The sequence below is a fragment of the Sebastes fasciatus genome, chromosome 6 (assembly GCF_043250625.1).
Source record: "Sebastes fasciatus isolate fSebFas1 chromosome 6, fSebFas1.pri, whole genome shotgun sequence".
Lineage (NCBI taxonomy): Eukaryota > Metazoa > Chordata > Actinopteri > Perciformes > Sebastidae > Sebastes > Sebastes fasciatus.
Genome location: NC_133800.1, coordinates 16,947,905 through 16,973,262, shown reverse-complemented (window position 1 = coordinate 16,973,262; position 25,358 = coordinate 16,947,905). Strand labels below are relative to the sequence as shown.

Here is a 25,358-nt window from a genome sequence, read left to right as displayed (position 1 = left end):
TAATACAAATAAAGAATAGAATTTTAAAAACACACACACAAAACAAAAAAACAACAACATTAATACAAAAATAAGAGAGTAACAATAATAAATTAAATAAACAAATAAGTTAATAGAAAATAAAAGGGGGAAGGGCAAACATATCACTTTTCTATATCTTGATCAAAAGATTAAGTAAGTAGGCCTATAAGCCAAGCATACTTAGACTTTTCTGTATACTTGTCAGTATGAGCCAAGTATACTAAAGTTTACCTTTGTTAAGTATATCTCTGATAAGTGCATAAAAAGTAAACTGAAAGTATACTCTCTTATTTTAAGTTAATAATGAAGTATACTAATAGCATACTTGAATAAACTTAAATTTGGTAAAAGGGTTATTATCAGTGCTCATTACTGCTGATGATGTTTTGTAGACGAGAAACAATACCCTTTTCTTTGAAATAAAAGGTATCCAACAAAGGTACTGATCATAATGGAAAATAAAGTAGAACTCATGAAAGAAAATTGCCTGCTACAATGTAGCACATATGAAGAAATTAGGAAAAAATTCTTTACAAAAATTAAATGTAAACTCCAAGATTTTGATTCCCTCTCTGACCAAAAAAAATACAACATCTACTTGGAGAAAATAGTGTCAACGCCATAGAAGCTGCAGGATATGTCAGTGCATGTCACAGCCTAAGAGACAACCACAACAACACATAACAGATGTAACTCACACTCTGCATTTTATTTAATCCTATACTTCATGTTTGTTTGTTTTTTTGTTGTTTTTTTTCTTTCATTTATCCTTTGATATTGCAATATATTGTTATTAATTGTTTTTTATTTGTTTGTTTGTTTTATTGACACAACAAACATTAATTACTTCTTTATTGTTTTCTTCCATTTACATGCATGTTTTAATTTACATTAGTGCTTTGTTTACATTATTGCTTTTGTTTTCCCATGCATGTTTTCTTCAATTACATGCATGTTCTTTTTAAATATCTATTATATCTTTACTAACATGTTTTGCAATATGGAACTGTGATGCTGGAAACTTAAATTTCCCTCGGGATTAATAAAGTTACTATCTATCTATCTATCTATCTATCTATCTATCTATCTATCTATAAGAGCTTCAGCACCAATATATAGTATAGATTTGTGGTGTATTACCTGACAATTTACAGACTGTAATATGAATTGTGCCATTATTATTTTTGTAGTGGTGATTTTATCTTTATCTAGTTGACTAATCTGACAAGTTATCTTTAATAATTTTTCCCTCGGGATTAATAAAGTTACGTTCTATCTATCTATCTATCTATCTATCTATCTATCTATCTATATAATTGCACAGTTGTTTTGTCACAGGTAACAAACAATATGTGTATATGAATTACAATCTATATATTGTAATTCGCTTAATGAATTGTATAAACTGTTTGTATATATATGTTTTAGTTTTTATTTTGTTCTTTTAAAATGTTTATTTATTATTGAATTGACGCTTTGGCAATATTGTTCACCTGACAGTCATGTCAATAAAGCAAATTGAATTGAATTGAACAAAACGGTGCACCAATGTTTGGCGGAAATGCGCTTCGCCTTTTCATCCAGTCACTAATTTTGACCCTTGCGTCACCACGTAGCGTGGGAGTAACTAGGAAGTCAATCGGTAACTAAGGACAGATGAGGGACTGAATCCTGAATACTGAGAAATAACGACGATTTATCTGTGAATAGATGCAAAACATCGACCGGTATTAACACAAACCGAGAGAAAGCAGTTCAGTTTGCCACCGAAAGGATAAGTAAGTATTCTTTATGGAGCTGAAAAGGTCCTTTACTGTGTAAGTGATGTCTGCTAGTAAGAGCTGTTAGTTAGCTGCTTTGTTTACCTTATTGCTTTTTGGGTTTCTCTTCTTTATTGACCTTAAATAAACACATGTAACTATCAAATACATAAAGGTATCTAAATACTTTCTATTGTATGTGAATGAGTGACATTAGCTTGGTTAAGTTGGCCAGCTGTAGCTACTACATGATAAATCAAGCAGCGTTAGTTAGGGTTAGGTTCAGGTGATGTCTTCTTCTTATGTTGTATGTTCATCCTGATTCAGGTCCATGGCTCTGCCGACCCTCTCGGCCCATGTGCCCAGCCGGTCCCGGGTGCTGGCCGGACAGCTGGCCCGGCAGCGGGAGCAGGAGGCCCGGTGTCGGCAGCAGTGGCAGCAGCATGCTCAGTACTTCAGAGAGCAGAGTGTCCGCAGCCAGAGACAGGCGGCGTGGAGCTCCTGTCAGTCCTACCAGCAGAGGTAACCTCATGCACCACAGCTAGACTCACTTATACCACTTTCACACCAATGACCATGTCCTTTTGTCAATTCAAACCAAGCCAGTCAACCTGGGTTGAACCCTGGTCAGGACAATTCAGATACGACCTGGGTCAGACCTGGGAGCAATGCATACCAATCAGCTCAGGTGTTAGAAATGGGCAGAGGTTACACCTCAGGAGGATTATAGAGAGAGGAGATGATAGTTTGTTTGTTTGTTTAGATCCCCATTAGCTTTTGCATTGCAGCAGCTATTCTTCCTGGGGTCAACATAGTTTACATGGTGACAATACAAAAATACACATTCACACTACTCATCATACACTAACATATCACATGGTAATGCACGTCTACTGTAAATAAAACAATAACAACTGACACAGTTTAAATGACAAAAACACAAAGAAAATAGAAAGGCTCCGACTGAATCTATCATTATCTAACAGATAGATATCATTTCACATGGATGCCCATAATACCCTTACACACCAAAGAATACTTATTAATTACTAAAGTTTCTTCTTAAGTAATGCTCTTTTAGTGTTTTTTTAAAACCATATATAGTATTTTGTTGTGTAATATGATTTGGGAGTGGATTCCATTCTTGCATTGCTCTGTATACTGCTGTACTTTGACCTCATTTGGTTTTGGATCTTGGTAAAGTAAAACAAACTACAGAGTGACATCATCAATGTGAGCAAAAACATAAAATGTCACAGAATGATGCAAGTTTTTTGGATACAGTATAAATATAGTACACACAGCATGTTTAGCTTTATAAAATGTTAACTGTGCTTACCACATAGAGCTTACACTTATCATTTCATTACAGATATCTGCAACAGTAGGAAGTTTATATAAAGCAATGCATTTCAAAAGAATTGCTTCAATTTGATGGTGTTTTGTGTTCCTTGTCCATGTTTATTGACATGAATGTGGAACATGTTTCTCTTTCACTGCCCTCACTAGATGGCTCTGTAAGTAATCATCCTTTGTGTATATAAGATGTCTGCATCATAAACGTTTTAAAAAGAGACAGTAATCTATAAACTATTGCTCTCAGTGAATTTGTACTTATCTGGGCTCACATCGGCTCTTTGTTTGGAACAGCAAAAGGATGGTGTTCAAGCAAATACTTATTATTACATTACAATATTATTATTGTTATTATTATATATGTGGTGAGAGATTAGAAAATTGTTTAATCAACACTTGACACTTGTTGATTAACAACAAGTGTCAAAATACATATTTTTAAACACAGTTCACATTATTTAAAAGAGGGTGTCCTTTTACATGTGTAAAGAGTAAGGGCTCCCCAATACATTCAATCTCTTGCTCCCGTGGCTGGTAACATATTCTAGAGAGAACATTCATAAGTAATGACAACACGTACATTCATGACTACAACCTATTTACAGAGAGCAATAGTGTGGAAGTCGATGCCTCTTTTTCAGTGTTTAGTTGTTCGTTATACTTACACAGTCTATGTTTTGGGCTGAGCAACTAAATATCACTGTGTCTACCCTTAAATCTATGTAACCTTACATAAATGTGCTTTGATATAATGTGTGTGTGTGAAATGTGAATGTGTGTGAATAATGAAGGGCATAAATAAACCTGTAGTATTTTCTGTTCTAGTACGTCTCTGACAAATGGCAGGAAAAAGCCAGAGAAAATCAACTAATGTCTCTTTTCCTCCGTTTTGTCAGTATGTCGGCATACCATAAAGAGAGACTAATGGAGGAAAAGAAGGCCAGCCTGGAGCAGCGCAGGAATCGGCTCAGGGCCATGCTTCAAGAGGAGCAAGACCGGCTGGAGGCGGAGCTGAAGGAAGTTGTTCCTGACAGGAGCACATTGGCAAGTCAGCTGGTGCAAAAGACTGAAGAGCTTCGTACTGCAAGAGAGGAAAGAAGAAAAAAGGTATTTGCATTTAATTAGTTGTATATTTCCTTGTCAGTACTGATAATGGGGCTCTGCCAGAAGTTTATAATCCTTGTTATTTCTGTTTTCTATCCCTAGCTTGCACAAGAGCTGCTGAGGGAGCACTGGAAGAAAAACAACACAGAGTTGCGAGAGGTAGCTAAGTTTAAACTATTAATGGAAAAGTGACAAGTTGCCAAACCTCGTACTTCAAAGTCTCTCTGTTGATGAAGTGATAAATGGCCTCAGGAATCCTGTGACTATCATGTGCGTCTGAAGAGCTCTGCAAGAGGAGAAAACAGACACTTTTTGTCAAGACGTCCACTTGATCTGGAAACTAATAGGGCTTGTGATGCAGATATTCCATGACTTTCTGTTAACCTGAGTCCAGTGTTGACTTAAGAGAATAAAATGTGCTGGTATCCCTTCCGCTAAGGGTCAAGTTCATCAGGATCTCTGTCTCGTCTATGTCCTTAATCGCTCTTTTAATCTGTCCACAGGTCGAGTCGGCATTACATAAAGATCATGTTGTCAGCCAGTGGCAGGAGCAGATAACTGAGAAGAAACAGGTAAGACAATCGTCACGACAATCAGACAAATCAGTTCTGTTTCTGTTCATTTAAGTGTTTTAATAACTGTCGATGAGTGTTTTTGTACTGTAGGTCCTTGTTATGAGCGGCCTCAGGAATCTAAATCTCACAAGGACCTACAGGTCAAAAACACATATTATTCTTACACAGTTATTACATAGAAATAGAATGAGAGTAGAACGGACATTCCCATTCAAATCAACATAGCAAGATGGTCAGAGTGGCTGCCATTTTTATGTGTACTGTTGCCATGCAAAGAACTGTAACGGGCTAACTGATTCTATCACTATGGTCAATGGACAGTGCTGAGCGTCATTGTCTTTTGAACTAGTTGAATGACCACAGCAAACAGTTCAATGTCCATTCTACTCTCATTCTATTTCAATTGTTATTACTCCATTTTAATCAAACCAAATTATGTAGAAGTTGCTCTCCAGTGCTCTTAAGCATCACCTCGCTCAAGTCAGTGATGACACATAGGACCCACATGTCGTTAAACTTTGTCATTATCCTTTTACGTGACTAATTATTTATGTTACACATCAATTTTTAATTAAACAGTGCTCATGTCATCTGTGAGCACAGTATCAAGTCTGAAGTCTACTCACCTTAATCCTCTTAACATGGTACATAATTGAGAAAGTTAGACACCTACTGTAAGTGACCCATCTCTCCAAACGTGTAGCAAGAAGCGGCAGAGCAGAAGGAGACAAGACGGCACGAAAATGAGTATGAGAGGACCCGAAAAGAGGCTCTGGAGAGGATGAAGCAAGCGGAGGAGAAAAGGAATGAAGAGGAGCGGAATAGGGCGGAGGAACTTTGCAAACAGATGAAAGAACTGAAGCTGAGGGAAGAGGAGGTATTTGGATCTTGGACTAAGTATTTCTGCTGGGAAAAATGATATTGCAGATGTGTTTTTTAAGCATTTTTTTTCTCTCTCAGGCAACTCGCCTGAAGAAGGAGCAAGAGGCTCTGCTGGTCAAACAATGGGAGCTGGAGAAGATAGAGGAGGAAAGGAGAAAGGTGGAGGAAAGGCGAAAGAAGTCTGAGATGGGGTAAGGGAAGCTCTTTATGCAGATAACTTATCTCAAGTAATATGACACTTCATTCTGGTGAGGTATTGGGTTCAATGGACTTGTGTTCCACCAGGCATTTCTTGATCCGTCAATATCGTGCTCAGCTGAAGAGGAGAGCCCAGCAAGTGCAGGAGGAACTGGTTGGTCTACTTCACTCTCTTTTCATACAATATATTTTTAAATGTGTAATCCAACTTGGATTTGGCCTTCGCACGTTCCTCGAATTCCTCTGTTCCCACCAGGAGGCCGACCGTAAGATCCTGGCAGCCTTGCTGGAAGGACAGCAGGATGACAGGAGGATAGAGACTGTACGAAGGGAAAGGGCCATCGCTGATGCTGCCTGGATGAAACGTGTGATTGAAGAGCAGCTTCAGTTGGAGCAGGAGAGGGAGGCTGAGTTCGACATCCTGCACAGGTGAGCACCGAGATTCAGTAAGATCTGACACTGCAGGAAGGGATTCCCGCTTCTCCTCAAATACAAACCAATGCATCTCGTCCATTTCAGAGAAGAGGCTCAACATGTGTGGGAGAAACGAGAAGCACAGTGGGAGAAGGAGAGGAAAGCCAGAGAACGGCTCATGCAAGAGGTGAATTGCTTTCAAATCAAGATGAAATTTAATTTGAATGTAATTCAAACGATATGACTACTAAACAACAGCTCTCCTTTCTTCTTCTTCTTCTTGGAAAGGTGCTTGCGGGGCGACAGCAGCAGCTGGAGCTTAAGATGCAAAAGAACAGAGAGGCTCAGGAGGGGTCTCTGAGGAGAAGAGAACAGCTGATCGAGGAGCTAGAGCTGGAGAGGGAGACCAGACGTCAGGAGAAGGAGCAAGACGAGAAGCGCAGGACGGCACGGATGCAAGAGATAAATGCTCAGGTTGGTTCATAGTGCAGTAGTTTGTTTCATAGCACTTTTTTCCCCACACAGAAAAGTTAATATTTAAGAAGAAACATTAACAGGCATTTCGACCCACAGCACAGCATCAGCTTATATGCTTTTCGTAATAATAAAACAGACCTAAAGGTGTTTCTGTATATACTGTATACTGTAGGTGGAGCAGCAGCGCCGAGAGCAGTTGGAGGAGCAGTGCAAGATAGAGCAGGAGGAGGAGGAGGACAGTGAGGCTCGTCTAATCCAGGAGGAGGAGCTGAGGCTGGAGATGCAGAGGATGGCCAAGAAAGGGTACCAGGAGAAGGTAAAAGATGAAAGTCGAGCTGGATGTTCATATTTCAAATTCCAAAATGCTCCTTAATGTTAAAATAAGCTTAAAACTGTCCCTTTCAGATTCACAGCAGACCTCGATCAGCTTGGACATGAGCAACCTGCAAGACTGAATTCAAAACAGAATTATGAGATGTATATTTTTCTACCTGTAAATTAGCTTTAAAGGATAGTTACACATTTTTTCCAAGTGTGTCTTAAAACAATGCTCACATAACTATATGTATATCGTAACAGTTAGTGGTCACTGTAATTGTTCCTCCTGTCCATACTGGCTATGAAGAGAGTCCTCCTTCAATGTAAACATGCAGTTCAAACATCAAATCAAGTGGGGATCTTTTCTTTCAAAATTCCCTCTTTTTGCTCTATTGGACAGTTTTTTTTCTTGCTGAGCGACAGTGGAGAGAGAGTAACGCAAGGAGAGACAGTTCAAGGACTGTAAATTTTGTCCCTCATCTCTTATACTGGAGCGGTGGTGAAGGGATATTTTCACACCCAGTATGAAGAGGATGAACAATGTTGTCACTCAATAACTCTTTAAATGTACATATAGACATGTGAGTATTGTAGGAAGACGGATTTGAAAAAATGGGACCCTATCCTTTATTCCTTTTTAAAGAAGGACACATTTGTGTAGGTCAAATATTGTGCCATCCTGATGTTAATAAGTTAATGCTGATTGTTTGCATAATGTAGAAAATAATTTATGTATTTTCTTTGCACTTTTAGAGCTGTATATTTTCTATCCTGAATTTATAGACTGTTTTCAATAAAGCTATTCCAATCAAATCATCTCAGTATTTTGTATTAAGATAATGAAAAGTGAAAACATGATAAATACAAAATCTGGTAAACCATAACAGGTTATATTTATAAATTAAGTTTATTTAGAAAATAATTATTTTTTCCAAAGAGCAACTTAACAGCTGCACCACATACATCCCTGCACTCCGGTCAAGTACAGAGAGGGACATTACCTTGATCAGATTTCAAAATGACGATGAACTCTGAAACACTTGGTGAGGATGAATGATGGGTTGCACAATTATACAGGATACGTCTAGACTTCTATCCCATATGTTGCACATTAAATACAAAACTAGCAGCAACAGAACAGAGCACAAAACATATGGATATACATACAGTATGATTAGCTCTAAATATCTTGTAACATCACCAACACTGCAATGGCACACAAGACCACAGAATACAGTGCAGTGTGGTGAAACACACCAGATCATTTGAACTTAATACAACAACATCATGGTGCTGGTGAAGAATACAACGTGGCCCCTGAACAAGCGTTATTTGCATTCACTGACTTGACAAATGGGCACACATAAATAGCTGCAATTAGTGCAACTGCAGACTGGCTTACACTTGGACAGGGGACAAACCATATAAATAGCTTTTTTGATGCAACAAACATTAGCATTGCAGAGCTACAACGTGTGCAGGATGAAGTTCCCAACATTTAATGGTTTTTGGAGATTCAACTTTACAGTATGATGATGCTTGCACAGTGCAATTTATGAGAGGAAGATCCTTTAGCTACAAGAGTGTTAGCATTCAATGACAGCGGATTCATGATTCATTTATGGCTTTTCAGCATCCATTTCTGGCTTTGGACTGATAACATTAACCAATATCATCATGTGGATTTACTGTAGTGTGCTTAATTCCATCCCTCAATAAAAGGTATTTACATTATGGACTGAGTATTTGTAACTAAGAGTGAGTTTCACTCAAATTGTAATCTATAAACCATTACAGTTCCCAGGCCTGCTAGCTGCTGCTTGATTTAACATGATTTGTGGAAGTTATTATTTTACCTTAAAGGAGCAGTGTGTAGGATTTAGTGGCATCTAGCGATGAAGTTGCACCCCTCCCTTTCCAAGCATGCAGAAGAACCTACAGTGGCCTTCAGCTTCAGGAGAAAACTTCTGCGTCATCCTGAAAACATTAAGGCCACAGCGATGTTTATTCTTGTTTTCTACCGTCATCTGTCCTGATTTCATTTAGCGTCTCCATGTTTTTGCTTCTTTACTGACGAGGATTCATGCTCCATTCATTTCTTTTGTGCTAAATCATAAGTATGGTCCTCCATTTGTTAAAATTTGGATTCTCAAACTTCTCACAACACTAAATGGTTAGCCAGCAGCATCAACAACCACTTATTCCTCCTCTTTCTTCTTCTTCTTCTTCTTTCAACCGGTGCATCCCTACCACCGAATTCAAACTGCCACGTCAACATATAAATGTGAAAGGCTCTCTCTAGAGCCAGTGTTTGGTTTGTCCGTTCTGGGCTACTGTAGAAACATGGTGGAGCACCATGGCGGACTCCGTGAAGAGGACATTTATATCTACATAAGGAGCGGGTCCTCTTCAAGGAGCCGGCTGCCATTTTTCTACACTAGCCCAGAACGGACAAACTAAACAAAGGCTCTAGATGGGGCCATTCCTGTTTTCACTTTTTCGCATCGGCCACCGTAGTTATCTTACACACTTGGCACACTGGAAAAGTTTCAGTTGGTTGCAATCTGCAATCTCACCGCTAGATGTCGCCAAATCCTACACACTGCTCCTTTAGGATAAATTGTGCTATTACAACAGCTCTAAGTAAAGTTGCTGACTTTTTCCATTTACACTCAGATTTTGTCCAGTTGGCTTTAAATATCTATTCATAAATTAAAAAAACAATGCATGCATATACCACAAAATACAAAAAAAAAAAAAAATCATTATAAAAATATTTAAGAATGAAACTGAGATGCTGACGGCTTTGCAGCCCTGTAAATGCTATTAGTTGGTATTCTCCTTTGTGGTGATGGTGACAAGCTGCTTGGCTGCCTTGGCAATGTCATAAGCACATTGGATGACCTGCTGGGTGACCAGCTGCATGTCCGGTCCTGGGCAGGCCTCTGAAGGCAACGCCTTCCTGCACTCATGCTGAAGCCGGTACGCACTGGAGGTCAGCAAGCGCAGAGAGCCTCTCACAGTCTCTGAGCGTGGCTTCTGCAGAGTAAGGTTAAAATGTCTTAATATTAACAGGCGGTGTTTGTTCAAAGGTCAACAGATTTGTACAAAGAGAGGCGGTATAGTGCAGATCCTTTAGAACCACATTGACCTCTGCTGGCTTGAATCTGGCCCGAACCTATTTTGGTTTGTCTACCATTCACTTTTTTCTTTTAACACACTTAAGAAAATGTATATTTAACACACAAGAATATATACATTTAGGTGCAATTCATTACTTTTTGATTAGAATAAAATAATACATCAGGAATTGGCACAACAAAAATGCTTGTAATGCCTTCCAAATAACAAATAAAAAACAAAAAGTCTGCCTGATCCATTCTCTCAAAGCAATATATCTACAAACTTGTTTCCATACCTTGGGAAAGAGGGCAGCCATTTCTATTACAGCCACATGTATTCTTTCTGAGCAGGGTATGAAGCTGTGAAGAGAAAAGATTTGTCAATGAGTTCAACATATTGGTATCACATTCATACAAATCTCAAAATTATAGAACGAACATTGATAACATATCAATTAACCAAAAGCTCTTACATGCAAGTCAATGTACTCTATAGTATTCACACCACACCGTGCATTATCATCTTCAACATCAACAGAACATGCTATTTAACAAACGTTTTCTTTTAGCATTGTAAGTACAAGGCAGTTTTATTCCATGGCATATTTTTGTATTAAGAAATTATGGCTCCACAGCAGAAAAAACATCAACCTGTGTTACATCAAATTGTCACCTATATATCAGAAGCAAGTCACTGCAAAGATGTAACTCAACTTTGCATCAATTAACTGAAACAAATTCAAAGTTAGCACATTGAAGAAAAAGAGATAGCTTGTTAGCCGGTGAGGCAGGAGAAAAGGGGTGAGGCAGAAACTGTGAGGGAGAGGAAAGTAAAACTGTGCCTGGGAGGCAGGGACAGAGGCCAGAGTACCAGGAGGTGGGGTCAGGGGAGCGCAGGCTGAGCGGCTGAAGGGGAGGGGGGGCCTTCTCGGCCCAGGGCACCAGAGTGCTGAAACATCCCAGGCTGTGCCTGAGCCGACGCACACCTTCACGCTCACATGGTCTGCTCACAGGGGTGAGGGACGGGGAGACCAAAACAACATCATAACAGCAGAGCAGAGTGGAAGTAGAATGAACAGTGAAGATAACAGACAAAAAGGGGAAATGATGGGAGATAAATGAAACAAAACATAACAGAATAATGATGTATGTAAGAGGAACTGAGAGTTTAAAATGGAAGCAAGGAAATGAAAGCTAAACAGATCCTAAACTGATAACTCTTCTGATTCTGACCTGTCATGTTTGTTCTCCTGAGCAGCTCGCAACAGCTCTTGGATATTCTTGGTGATCTGCTCTGTTTTGCGGATGACGTCCTCTGTGCTGGGAAGCGCGGGGTCTGACTCCATCTCCAGATCATCCAGCTCAGGGATAGAGCTGCCATCCCCCAGCCAGCCGCTGCTCCTCAGCCTCACTCTCCTGCACAAACTGCACAGGGAACAAATGATGTCTACTGTAAAAAAAAAAACCTGCTTCTTGTTTTTACACCAAAGACAAAACAGCACATTATATCACTTGAAAACCTCCTTTAAACTGTATTCAGGAGGCAGAAAACTGTCTTGTCTTTCACTCATCACTTAGTAGGCCTACAAACCATCATTCTGGGTGATGCTCTTACCCCGAATCATCCATCTCAGAGTCATTGAATGTGTTGTCATAGTCACTTTCTGGCATGCTGCTTTGCTTCTCTAACTTTGAGGCCTAGAAGGAAGAGAGCAGACAAACAAAAATGATAATGTGTCTCGTGAAAGACGTCCCATGTCACTGACAATATAAACCAGAAACAGCTGTGGTGAAATCACAGTTTCAATGCTGGTCCACAAAGAACAAAAATATACATTTGAAATGTACTCCTTTTCGTGTGTTGTATGTCAAATTGGAATATGAACAAATAAAAGCGATGCAGACGACTCTGACTGAAACAAGCCAATAAAGCTGTGAAGCAAAAGCACATAATCAAGTTAAAGCGTTCAATATAGGATTAGTAAAACAGAGTTCAGATAGTTTACTCACATCAGTATGACATAATCACTGATGAAATGAAATTGGCCTAATCTTCTTGAGGCACAAATTGTATTGGATCATTCAAGTGACTATGATCATCATCTAAATGTGACAATATGTTGAAATAAGGATGATTCATGGATGACAATTAAACAAAACAGTCAAACTAAGAGCCAATTCTAATAATCAGCAACATGTGGCTAGAAACATTACATCAGAACCATGACACACAGCTTTACTCATCTCCAAACTAAAGACCCCATGCAGAGAAGTCAAGGATCAGATGAGTTCATGAATGAAACTGAATCACACAACAGAGGAATGCCTTATCTTCACACCAGACAGGCTCCACTGTGATCTGAGATGTTCATTGTAACTTAACTTTATGCAGTTTCACTAGTAGACTCAAAGCTACATGTATAAACAGGAAGCAGAGACAAACAAGTACACTCAAGCCACACTCTTTCAATCCATGACCAAGAATCTAAACAAAATCCTCCTCTTGTATGCAGTACACAATGCAATGCAGCACACATAAGCTCGCCTCAGGAAATGTGATCAGCACATACATGTTTAGACAAATCTTTGTTCTGGCTGAACAGAAGATAAATCCTTTTAGCCTGTAAACAACTCCTGGATCACCACGTTGTTTGTGTGTTGCTGGAGGAAGTGAGAGCATGCTGTTGGAAGCTCACTGTGCAAAATGGCCAAGCAGTTGTTAGAGACAGGATTAAAAAAGGACTTCTATTTATACTGAGAGTGTTTGAAATGAAAAATATGATGAGTTTAACAACTCAAAAGGTATAAAATATACATTTAACAATCTAATTTACTTGTTTTATAAAAATGAAACATTAAAAAACTTTGTACAACATCATCTGCTACACAGGTTTCTGGAGCAAAGAAAGAAAGCATTATATTAGCAGGTGCTGCATCACAAGCGCAACTTTCTGCTCAACGTTCAGCAGTCAAACAGAGGTTTTGCCTTTGCAAAACCTCACAATTCCAGTTGTGTAGCCGCGCTGTGAGGATGAGGCTGATGAAGGCAGGTATCTGATGGTGAGGGCAGCTGGTGGGGGGGCGGCTCATGCAGCAGGGCAGATAAGGAGCAGCGTACGGAGGACAGAGGGAGGTGAGGGAGGTGAGGGAGGGGGGTGGAGGTAGAAATGTCTCCAAGTGGATTTGCTGCGTCCCACAAGATGCGGACCAAGTGGTGAGGATGTACTTAACCTTTTGAGAACTCTCGTCCTTCGACCAAGACAGGGTGGATGGAAATGAGGGGAGGGATGAAGAGGTGGTCACAAAAGCGCCCCTTTCCGTCTAAAGACAGGGTTCAAATCACATTATAAGGACACAAATTTCTTAAATTAAAAAAGAAACAAACTAAAAAGTCAGATTAATGAGATTAGATGTTATGTCCAACTCTTCAAGTAAGTTGTGGGTTAACCGTATGTTGAGAATGGAGTTGATGGAAAACTATATTAGTACAATGAACATGACCATTAAATTCAAGATTAGAAAATTGTATTATTTTAGAGGGGTGATTTTAAAATAAATCAATGCTATGTAGTTGGTTGTTTTTTACAGATTATCCGGCTACATTTTTTCCCTGTACGGGAAAAAATATGGCAGGAGAGCCTGGGAGTTAATCCATTGAGAGAAAAATACCAGAAAACTATGATTCACGGCCTCAAATTGAACTGCATATTAATATATTATTTAAATCAAAGAGAGAATCCAAACAGATGAGAAGATGAGGTGAGTTTGTGAAATTATCATGCATTACAAAAACACAGAGTATTTGTATGGTAGTTTTAATGCTTCATCAACATAAAACACAGTACAAACCTTCAGAGTATATCGTAATAACAGCATCTCCTCGCGGTTACAGCTAAGTTTTGTCTGACAAACAAGCAGTACTCCAGTAAACAACAGATAATATGCAGATAATGGTTTTTGAATATGGATCTGGACAAGATGAGATGTGACTGGCTGTGTCTAAATCTAAATGCATGGCATTGTGGTTTTGATGACTCCGTCTTTGATGCTGCAAAAAACTACCCAGTGGCAAATGAGTATGGAAAACCATTTTTAAAAAAACAAGGCAGAGAGAAGGGTTTGCAGACAGGGTGAAGACATGAAGGAAAGTGGTGGAAACAGGGCAGTGGAGAGGAAATGGCAAAGGACAGCAGGGAACAGGTCTTACTTACATGAGGTGGGAAGGGTTGCAGGGTGGGGATGCCCTCCTCTGGGTAGGGAGTTTCTCCTTTAGGGAGATAGGGCTTCAGGCCTGAGCCGGTCTCATACATAGACATGGGCCGACTGGCCCGCGCAGACTGCCGGCGTTTCAGGGCTGAGGGGCTGGAGGGGTCGGGGTAGTCTGAACCGCTGGGGATCTGATAGATATTGGTTGGGACGTGCCGCCTGAGAGAGATGTTCTCGCTTTGCAGAGATTGCAGCTGGAAGAGACGGTCAGCAACACACTAAGAGGTGCTCTCAGCAAAGCAAGCTGTGTTCCCTATTCTGATCATCTTTACACAGCATAACATTTCACCTTTTATCCCATTGTTCCTAAAATAGTCATATTATACTTTGACAGTCTGCTACTGTTAGCATGCTTACAGTCATTTAATCCTGCCAAGATTTTCATTTGGCAGGAATAAAACATCTTTGTAGGTATCATCTGATAAAATTTGAGAATCTAACCTTTAGATTTTTGTTATTCCCATGATACAGAAAGTCACTATTTGGATAATGCTCTCACAAAAATGTATGACCAATATACAAAACCTGAAGCTATAATGACTTACAGAGTAAATCATGTATCATGGCTTTTGGAGCTTAAAGACTTAATCTTATGTTCTCCTTTAATATCCATAGAGTTGACCATCAACCTCCTAAAAATCATGGGGATAACAAGAATTTTGCTTTGGGAGGGATTTTCTCTTGGTCTAAAAAATGGAGAAAAAAAAAGCAAAGCAAGTGATAAGCAAGCAAAAGATGTTATGTAGGTAAGCAACACAGGTGCAGTTTCAGTCAAAGATGTAGCCACAGTACAGACGGATTCATTTAAGAATTATGAGAGGATAAGAGGCATTCAAGGATGAACAAAATAATGTAGATTTTGTCAAGCATATAAGAGTTTTTTTGGGGGAAAATCTGCCTTAATTAATGCAACTATTTGCATTTAGTGCAAAGAATATGGTAGATCTGGTGTACTGGTCAGAAAGGGAGTAGCATGGTTTAGTTACTAAACTCTAATGACTGACTAACATGTGGTAATTTTAGTGAATCTGTTCAACCATAAGCTAACACAAAGCCAGATCACATCATCAAAACAATACAGTACGCTACAGTGCTGTATGTCTACTGCAGTGTCACAATGACCTTTGTGAGCAACCATGAGTCACACAAACAGAATTAAGAGAGACAAATTATCTGCATGCTCTTTCAAAACAGCCAAATTAAAGCAATTTTAACATGAGAAAAAAAAAATTCAACCTCACTGACAGGGGTTCATTTAAACAAAATAAAAAACGGTAACATGCTTAAAACACCTGTGGCGAAAAATGATCATTTTCAAAAGAAAAAATTGGGTTTAGCATGATTTAGATTACTAAATTGAAGCACAAACGTAACATTGCCATGTCTATAAATCAGAAGTTTGATGTAACAGAGTAACAGTATTCCAGGTTTGTATCGGCTGAGGTGTATGCTTTCTATGAACTCAATATGAAATGTGACCACTTAGACAACATGTCAAACCATTAATCCACATGTACTAAAAGGCTGTTACCAAAAACAACAGCTGGACAAAACATTCTACGCAGTAAACACAGTATATGTGATGAAGCAAGGCACACACATACATTTTCAGTTAGTCACTATGAAGGATTAAAAGTCACTGTCAATTACTTCATGCTTTCTCTTAAAACATGCTTGTTAGTAACATTAGACAGATTTATTACAAAAAGGGAGACTACCAGTAAACATCTTTTGTTATTAACTGGGGAAAGGGTGCATTTCTTCTCAAATTAAGAAAACAAACCAATAACAACAAAAAAGAAAATCTCCAGTTTACATTCAAGCTTTGAAATTGAACATGCTGGCCAAAACAGAGGGTGGACCAGCAGGGTGTCACAGCAGCCTTATCTCGCAACACAGCATCCCTATTCAGATAGCTCGGCCTCCACGCCAGAGAGCGATCACGCTGGGCAGGAGAAGAGCTCTGCTGACCGCTGTGGCCCCCCCTCAGTCCGGCCCCCGGTGTTAGTGATCTTATTGGTGGAGCGCGGTGGATACCTTTTTCTGCATCAGCCTCAGCTCATCACTCAGGTTGTTGTTGGCTTTCATGAGGTGCTGGATCTTGGCTTCGGAGGCAGAGAGCGCAGTTTTCACCTCCATGTATTCATGCACAGTAATGGGGCCATCTGAGACGTCAGAGTCCAGGCTCTGTATGAGAGAGGGGTTGAAAACAAAACGGTAAAGGCACCTACAACGAGAGAGAGTCCTTCAGGCTTTGAATTTGTGAAAGTGATGCTATGATACCTTGGTCCTATCCCCTTTGCTCGAGGGGAGCTCGTGATCTGTATCCTCATCAGATGCCACACTATCGTAGTCGGGCTGGTCGTTGTCCTGGCTGTCACTGCAATGCCTGACAGCCACACTCTTCAGGATAAACTCAACATTGTCTAAAGGGGCACAGAGTGGAATAGTTATTTTATATCTGTGCTACACTTCAGTGTCAGTAAGATCTTGGATAAAGTACGAATAAGATGCTGACCTTTGGGACTGGCTATTGAATTCCCTTGTTGTCTGCGCTTAGCATCACTTAATATGTCAATCACAAGAGTTGCAAATTCATGTGCATTAAATCTTGCCAGCTTCTGTCGTCCCTAGAAAAGAAAAAGAAAAGTCACATCATTGGCATGCGATCTAACTTTAAATGTGTTCAGAGGGAAACAATACAACATTTGCATGGGAGTTCTGTAAAGCTGACTCGCCTGGTTTCGTGTTGATGAATACTCTGGATTCACAGGAAGGAAAGGCACCACAGTTGTCTCCGTCACCAGAGTGCTGTGATTCTGTGTAGCCAACCACACTACAAATAGTAGGAGAAGGATGAGCTCAATGGTGTACAGCTGCAACACCAGTGGTCAAGTATCAGTGTTGAGGAGATGCCAGTAGTAGGGCTGCACAATTGCCGATTAAGAGATAATCGCGATTATTTCGATCAATATTGAGATCACAATTATTCATTGATTTTAGAAACTAAATATTTTTATTGCACTTTCACATTTTAAATCAACAGAACATTGCTTTCACTTCCATGTTGCGCTACATTGCTGTTAATTAACAAATCTTTACATTAAAATAAGGTTCCAAAATAAGTAATATACAGTATAACTCTTCTGCTCTGGACTGAAGCCACAACATTTAGGAACGTTTTTCACAGGCTGGCAATGTAGAGTTTGTGCGCAGCGGCATGACTGCTCCCCAAAAGTGAAGCCAAAGCATCTCGATCGCCCCCTGGAGGCTGGCTGTTAGTTTAAGAAGCGCTTGATTTGATATGCAACAGTTTTCTTTGAGCACACATTTTAAACGTCATTCATGTTCACTTAATTGTGGGAGGCCAAAATCGTGATCTCGATTAATTGTGCAGCTCTAGCCAGAAGTACAAATGTCTTCTCTGGATATAAGAGAGCTTTTACTGGATAATTCTACTTTACCTGCATCAGTCTCTCGTCTGTCCACCTCATCATACACATCCATGGCCAGCTCCTCGAATAAATGATTACTGAGCTGCATGAACATTAGCAAATGGCAAATAGTTAGACTTAAGTAAGAGGAGAAAAGATGGCTCAGTACAGTGGGACTCTGCAAAAAATGCTTACAGACTGCAGTTTCTTCTTTGCTGCCTTGGCCAGTTCTGATAAATCTAAACTGCTAGAAAACAGAACATAACTTTTATAAATGCACGCTGATGAACTGTTAGGTCGACACAATGCACACTTCATTCAGAGTTATACTTACATGTTCCTTATCCATCAAAAGAGAGCATTAAAAAAAAGATCAAATGTGTCATTTGAATTGAAAATGCACAATGATTGTTTTTACAGTGGCTGTTCTGCTCATTTGGAATTTAAGAGAGTTGTTATAACAAGTTGAATAACATTTCTAATTATTGTTTGAGTATGTCATCTACTTCGCTGGGTCGGTTTCCTTTAACTCAAGACGCTGCAGAGATTTCAACAGCGTGTCAGAACAGGCTTCAGAGCAAAAATACAACCATAAACAACAGCCTCACTGTACTCGCTTTGTTGGCTCGATTCAAGTTAACCTCGACGCACGCTAATTCACAGACAAATCATTGAATATTGACATGCATCATGTTGACTTACAACTTGTGCTTTCTTACCTGTCAGCCATTTGTGGAACAATGAAGTGCTGGCTGTTTTTATGATCTGAAAGGAACAACAAGAATGTGCTGGATGACTGCCAACAACATCATTGATAGTTATGAGAAACATTTTATATTAAGTATGATTTCATTATAGTACATAAGCGGTATTCACAAAGTAAATAAAATACAATGAGCAGGTGTTTTTATCTGCTTTAAGTGCCACATGGGTGAGATTTATCATCACAAATCAGGTACCCTTATCACAGAAAAGTGTACTCGCTGAAATACTCAGACACTCATTGTAGTGCTTTATTTGCAAAGTTAAAACTATCTTTCACTCCAACCACACATGCACATATTCTTTGACCCTTATCTTTTTAGTCATTTCAATAACAGATCTCTCCCTCTCTGCATACCTGGCTTTCTCCCACACAGGTAGAACGCCAGTCGATCAGTTAGTTCATACTGAATCTCCACCAATCGATCTGCCAAGTCATGGTGGCCAGCTTCCCTACAAAGGCCCAGGTTAAAAAAAAAGGGTGAAATCATATTTTGTGATTGTATTATAAAAGGTATTTTGAATTATTGAAAACAGCTAACCTTGCATAGTCAATGGGAGTTTTGCCATTGCTGTCAGGGGCTCCAGGATCAGCTCCATAAACAGTTAAAAGTTCAGCCTGAGATATTTGTCCTGCCTTTGCAGCTACATGCAAGGGAGTGTTTCCTTTTTCCTACAGGACAGGGTTGATTAACAGGACAAACCATTATCATCTAAGATCAACAGAGAGTTAAATGCAAAGATGAAAATTCTGGTTTTAAGTTCAGCAGATGAATCTTACCGGGTGAAAAAAATTAGCTTGTGCTCCCAGGGATAGCAACCGCAAACAAGTCTCGAGATTCCCCGTGCGTACACTTGAGTGAAGTTGCTGAAAAAAAATTAAACAACTATTACTATGAATCGATTAGGCTTAACTATAAAGCTTTGCACAAAAACATGTTTGTAGTTTTTTCTTAATGACACTGAGCAGCCACTTCTCCTCACCTTGCTCAAATCCTTGGCTGTCGAGCTGTCGTCCTCCCGGCAAGGCATGCGATGGACAAATGCCAGCATTTGATATTTGGCTTTTATAAACTCTGATTTGTTTGGGCTTTTGGGACAAGATGAAACATAGAGAAAGAGGCATTTGAGTCAGTGGCATAGATTAACCTTGGAAGTTCAACAATCATTTTTCTGTTCATTGAACTAACATCTGTGTTAACATTTTCAAACAACAACGACTCACTGCAGCTTGTCCTGAGGGTTGGCCTTGCGTTTTCCACTCATCACTGATGCAGGGTCCAGCAGAGAGTGCTCCCATATTGAATTTGCTCCATTGCTGTATAATGTCTGAACCATCTAGGATGAAATGTAAAAGAACCTGTAAAATGTGTCCCAAAGTACAGAATGCTGACTGGCTTTTAACAGGTCCCTTCCTGAACAAACACTTTCTATATATGGACAAAATCAATACACCTTGGTGGGATCTGATGTACAGCTGTTGTCAACAGATTTATCTTGAGCAAAGACCGAGGCCTGATGAAATTAAAACTGCAGTAATACAGACTGTGTGCAAGGATAACGTGATCTCAAAGCATTTTGGGGAAAGACAATTCAGCCCTGTAGCACTCATTAACTATAAATAAGACAACTTCACAGTTGAAAGTATAAAGATATGTAGCTTTACACAGGTGAATAGTCGTATACATTTTCTGCTGTGCGGGGTTATTACCTGGAGCTGCGTAGGAGGCCATGGTGTGTGCGTCACGTGGCGGACTTGGGAGCTGTGTCTACCTAGACTTCGATGAACACTGCAGCACTCATCGCAAATCAACACACCCCTGTTGACCGAGGCCCAGCGAGGTTCTGAGAAGTAAGAGACAACCACAAAGTGAAAATCACAACACTTACTGATCTAATTGATGAATTCACAACTGAATAAAGATGTCATTTATAGGAGTAGCTAAAGGTACAATATTGTATCACCCGGCTCTCACAGGTTTGACTTGCTGTAGCTTCATTGGTAGTCTAAGATGAGTTAAAAAATGTATCACAAGTCAAGTCCTCTCTTCACATTTATTACCATTATTCAAATCACTGACATGCTAGACGGTAGCGACCCACTTCTCCTTTTTCCGTTCCTCTTGACTAGACCAGGAGAAACTCTTACATATGGTGTCAAAACTATTACAGACATGTGCTTAAAGGATAAGGCTGATGATGTTCTACATTTTTCTTATCATACAAATCCCAGAAAAAGACCAAAACCCATACTTAATAGATCTTATAAACAAGTATCGTCTGTGTAGTCAAACCTGATACAACTTATTGTTCTGTGCAACAGACTTCCATTGTTGTCCAAAAACTCACAGTCACACATCCGTGAGCCACACCGTTGTACTAGGTGTACTATCATTAGATTAACTTGGGTATTGTAGTTAATCCCACATAAACCATCCTGCGGAAATACTCAGTCAAGCACCAAATGTGTATTAATCCATGCCTGAAAACAGTCCCTAACAAATGCACTATTTACTTCTGCTTAAGTAACATTTTAAGTTTTTGTTTTTTTTATCTTTAAAAAAATATATGTAGCCTACACCTTAATTAAGATTAAATGGGCTTGTTTGTTCTAGTCTTTTTTAATGAGATTTTTTGAGTGCCACACTTCACCACTGGAAGCATTATTTAGGCTAATGTAACAAGAATAGTTAACACAAATATGACAGACAGACAAATTCAGGTTAGACCATTGTTAAACCTTTTATTATCACAACATGCCTTGGGGAGGCTTTCACATGCAGACACAAACACAACCTAACTAGAAGAAAGAAAAGAAAAGAAAAAAGCCAAACCCCAGTTGGCTATAATAGTCATGTAAGACCTTTTTGACACCATGTTTAGGTGAAGCCATGCATTGTGTTAAAAGGAAGTGAAGACTAGCAGTTGTAGGTTGAAGCACCTCAGTCTTATTGTTGAGCAATAGAGCAGCTTCCTCTTCCAAAATATTGTAAAAAAAAAAAAAACAGACAAATGCTAAAGTATCAATAATTTCTGTGCTGCATATTCAGGAAATGCATAGTTAGAGAAATAGAGAGAGACAGAGGGCACTTACAGGATACACTATACTCTCTCTGTGACCAAAATAAATATGTTTACTTAACCACGACCTATTTAGCACGCTTCATCTAATACAAATGTCACAGAGTTGTGCCGTCTGCCGTTTACACAGAGACTCTAACAGCCAACATTTCAAGACCAAAAATACTGTAAATTCATATGACACTCGGATAACCGATAAACTGTTAAGCAGATTGGGTGTCTGGCACTGTGGCAGGACAGTGAAGACAGTAAGTGTCTTAAGCAGCAGCTGATGTGTAGGAGGAACAGCTGCACGGGGTGCTGGTCAAATTCTGGCACCTGGTCCCCAGTGTTCAGAGTCTCCTCTCCACCAAGACCTGAGAGTTGGTGCTGACATGCCTCTTTTACTCTTTCCTCAACAAGTGCTGCTAAATTTAATACCATATCTTGAAACTCTAAAAATATTCACAGCCAACAACTGGTAACAGCCGTATGGAAGGGCAATCCAGGCCAGCTGCTGTGAAGACCTGAGGGGTTTTAACTAGTCTGAACAACACGATGATAGACAAGGTACTAAAACTGGAGTATTACTGAATATTTAACATACTTCTTATTATTTCCTTGATTTTTCTTGTGAAATAGGAAAGTAACCTCAATTGGGGTATTCATTTCTAAAAAAGTACATTTCTAAAAACAGTTTACATTTTACTCTTACAGTATATCACATTTACAATATATTGTGGTGGCACAATAGAAAAAAAATATCTTCTGCATTGAAAGCACGCAGTCTATTCACTCAGCATCCTGTTTTGCTTCCTGTGCCTGCTGAAAAACATCACGTCACTTCTATATAAATGAGACTCCTGAAAGTACCTCTCGAACAATGCAACTATTACTTGTTCGGCCTTCACAGAAATGTCTGATTGTAAAAGCTTGATTCCATTTTTCTCTCATCCCTACAATACTATTTACCATTACCATTATTTAACAAATAAATCTCTATTACAAGATGCTGGTATTACTCGGATTACATATAATGGACACAAGATTAAGTTGTCTTCATCTGGACTAATAAATCGCCTGCCAATCAATACAGATAAGTGCAGTGATGTAATGATGATGTAACAATTGTTTGTAAATGTTTAACAATTTGTTTTTTTTAAGACAGCCTTTCACAGTTAGGATCAGTGGAGGAAAAAGACATACTATTAAGAGTCCTTTCATTCAGTCATTCCTCATCAACACAATTACTTAAATTCAGTCACACATTGTCAACATGGGATAGGCTTCACTTTTACTACCAATACCCCTGTGTGGTGTACCAAAAGCAGCCTGACAGGAGACCACTGACTTGTAATCACTGATGCATCCTGGTGAGAGCTTACAGAGCAGAGTTTCCTGCTCCAGGATGAGATTTCATAATGGATGATTACATTTCAAACTTACTGGAAACGTTTGCATGCCATAGACATTATTCCATATACACATATGGTTTGTTACCTGTGACAAAACAACTGTGGAATTATAGATAGATAGATAGATAGATAGATAGATAGTAACTTTATTAATCCCGAGGGAAAAGTTATTAAAGATAACTTGTTAGATTAGTCAACTAGATAACGATAAAATCACCACTACAAAATAATAATGGCACAATTCATATTACAGTCTGTAAATTGTCAGGTAATACACCACAAATATATACTATATATTGGTGCTGAAGCTCTAGATAGATAAGATAGATAGATAGATAGATAGTAACTTTATTGATCCCGAGGGAAATTCAAGTTTCCAGCATCACAGTTCCATAGTGCAAAAACATGTTAGTAAAAAGGCAGTAAAAAAGTTAGTAGTGCAAAGTACAAAAAAATATACCAGATATAAAAATACAAGGAGATGAAGAGAACTGTTAAAAGTGAGTAAAGTGCATTATTATAATAGACTAGAGAGGTGTTGTACAGTTTGGTGGCTCAGGGGTCAATATATACATTGACACATATAGGAAATGCCTGTCTGATTATTTAAAGCAAGTAACACCGGATGGAAACAGTTAAAAACGACAGCTGCTTCAGGGTCTAATTGCATCCTCAAACCAGAGAGCTATAACGTTAGAGACCTGTCAACAACACTATAACAACGTGTTAGTATACTGTTTATCTAACTCACTGTAGAGAAGAAGAAACCAGCATGGGTCAGCACTGATAATCTGATTTAAACCTGAGGTGTGAAGGCTTTAACGTTGCTAGGTTACTTGATGGACCAAACATCTTTATTAAGGTGTGAGTTTGCTTACCTGGGACATTACAGTCAGCGCAGAGCTCGGTGTTTCGCAGGCGTTTAGACATCCTTTACTCAGGGAAGAAATGCCTCTTTAAAATGAGCCAAGTGTTATGTCCTTTGCGTTGTGCCAACCATTGATTACTCTCTGTGGAGGTGCCTTCCGCGTTAGCTACACCTAGCTAATCAGCTAAAAACAACCCAACCCAACTTACTCGCCTTTTCTTTTTGGCTAGCGTTAGCGTTGCAACCATTATAACGTTACCCGACAAGAGAGTAAGAAGGCACACTGCTGGTGTCTGCTAAGTTAGCTGACTTAGCACCTGATTAGCTGACTAGCCTGCTGTGATCGTGTCTGGTAGTTTACTCTTCAGTCTCTGGTGGTAGACAGTATAGACAGAGATGTGTCGGTAGCGAACGAGCCGGTTCATTGAGCCGACTCTTTTAAGTGAACGTATACACGCTCGCGTATGGCCGGAGTCTCTGCTCCTCTGCCTGCTTGCCTTCACTCACACACCGCGCCATTCTCGCTGTCTCGCTTCACCTCTACACTTGCATGCGCGCACACTACACACTGCAGAAGAGTTAATTTAGCTCTGAGAATATCTAGTGAATATAGAGTGGACGTTTGTGCAGAAATAACTGCTGCAGCTCCTCCAGACCAACAGAGGTTTTCCGTGTCTTGTGAAGTGACGGGGCTCCGCAGCGAGAAACGTTATCGTCTCCGACCAAAACTCCGGTGTCTCCCCTGTTCCCTCCGGCCGTGTCGGGAGGCTGAGGAAGGAAAAGCCAACACTAGGATCAGCAGTGATCATGGAGAGACCTTCGTCTGGTCAGTTAACATTACTGCCAAGCAGGTGAAATATAGAGTGATATTGTGGTTTTAGCTGACGTGTGTCGCCTCACTGTTTTGAGCGATGCTCGTTCATGTCTATGTAGAGCGAGCACAAGCGCGAGCCCGACACTGACTTTCGTTTACTTAACGGCCACAGGTGTCGCTGTTAACAAGCATTTCTGAATCTTACAAACAGTCCCTTTAATTAATTCAAGGCAGAATGATAGGACGATCTTCTCCACGCCACGGGCACTCCATGCACTGACTGTGACGGAATGTTGTGTTAATGACGTCCGTACGACCAATCAGGTGATGACAGACAGGATCATACGATCAAGCAGGGAGGGGCGGTGGTGCGCGGCGCGCTGACGGTCTACAGTTACAGTGCAGGAGGAAGAGGAGGAGAGAAAGAGAGAGAGGAGTGCGGTGCGCGAATAGCAGACAAGATGAGTGACAGTCGGAAATGAAGCAGCATGTAAAGTTATGGTATTCTGGAA

General features: G+C 39.7%; 2 protein-coding genes and 1 long non-coding RNA gene across 10 annotated transcripts in view; 2 read left to right on the top strand and 1 right to left on the bottom strand.

The window, feature by feature from the left end:
* Positions 1 to 1,623: 1,623 nt before the first annotated feature.
* Positions 1,624 to 7,918, top strand: tchp (trichoplein, keratin filament binding). Its single transcript, XM_074638032.1, has 13 exons — positions 1,624 to 1,799; positions 2,109 to 2,303; positions 4,034 to 4,244; positions 4,344 to 4,400; positions 4,745 to 4,813; positions 5,520 to 5,693; positions 5,777 to 5,889; positions 5,984 to 6,050; positions 6,153 to 6,325; positions 6,416 to 6,497; positions 6,599 to 6,784; positions 6,960 to 7,103; positions 7,193 to 7,918. The coding sequence occupies exons 2-13, from the start codon at positions 2,113 to 2,115 to the stop codon at positions 7,223 to 7,225; spliced, it is 1,500 nt and encodes a 499-aa protein (XP_074494133.1). The 5' UTR covers positions 1,624 to 1,799; positions 2,109 to 2,112; the 3' UTR covers positions 7,226 to 7,918.
* Positions 7,919 to 7,993: 75 nt separating this feature from the next.
* git2a (G protein-coupled receptor kinase interacting ArfGAP 2a) lies at positions 7,994 to 24,549 on the bottom strand. Of its 8 annotated transcripts, none has more exons than XM_074638024.1 (21): positions 24,043 to 24,549; positions 20,401 to 20,534; positions 19,915 to 20,027; positions 19,674 to 19,779; positions 19,471 to 19,557; positions 19,232 to 19,362; positions 19,048 to 19,142; positions 18,647 to 18,692; positions 18,123 to 18,171; positions 17,958 to 18,030; positions 17,232 to 17,329; positions 17,012 to 17,123; positions 16,777 to 16,919; positions 16,531 to 16,680; positions 14,439 to 14,687; positions 13,459 to 13,548; positions 11,843 to 11,925; positions 11,461 to 11,652; positions 11,099 to 11,230; positions 10,524 to 10,587; positions 7,994 to 10,144 (listed from the first exon to the last, which is right to left on the bottom strand). In XM_074638024.1, exons 1-21 carry the CDS (start codon positions 24,092 to 24,094, stop codon positions 9,932 to 9,934), a joined length of 2,412 nt encoding a protein of 803 aa, XP_074494125.1. In that variant the 5' UTR covers positions 24,095 to 24,549; the 3' UTR covers positions 7,994 to 9,931. The 8 variants fall into 8 exon arrangements, with proteins under 8 accessions (XP_074494125.1, XP_074494123.1, XP_074494129.1 ...); XM_074638022.1 differs by having other exon boundaries at positions 18,123 to 18,174; positions 24,043 to 24,548; XM_074638028.1 differs by lacking the exon at positions 14,439 to 14,687 and having other exon boundaries at positions 18,123 to 18,174.
* The window catches only part of LOC141769203 (uncharacterized), a 72,216-nt gene continuing 70,356 nt past the window's right edge, over positions 23,499 to 25,358 (top strand). The window contains exon 1 of the long non-coding RNA XR_012594274.1: positions 23,499 to 23,608. This is a non-coding gene — a long non-coding RNA (uncharacterized LOC141769203). The remainder of the gene's footprint in view (positions 23,609 to 25,358) is intronic.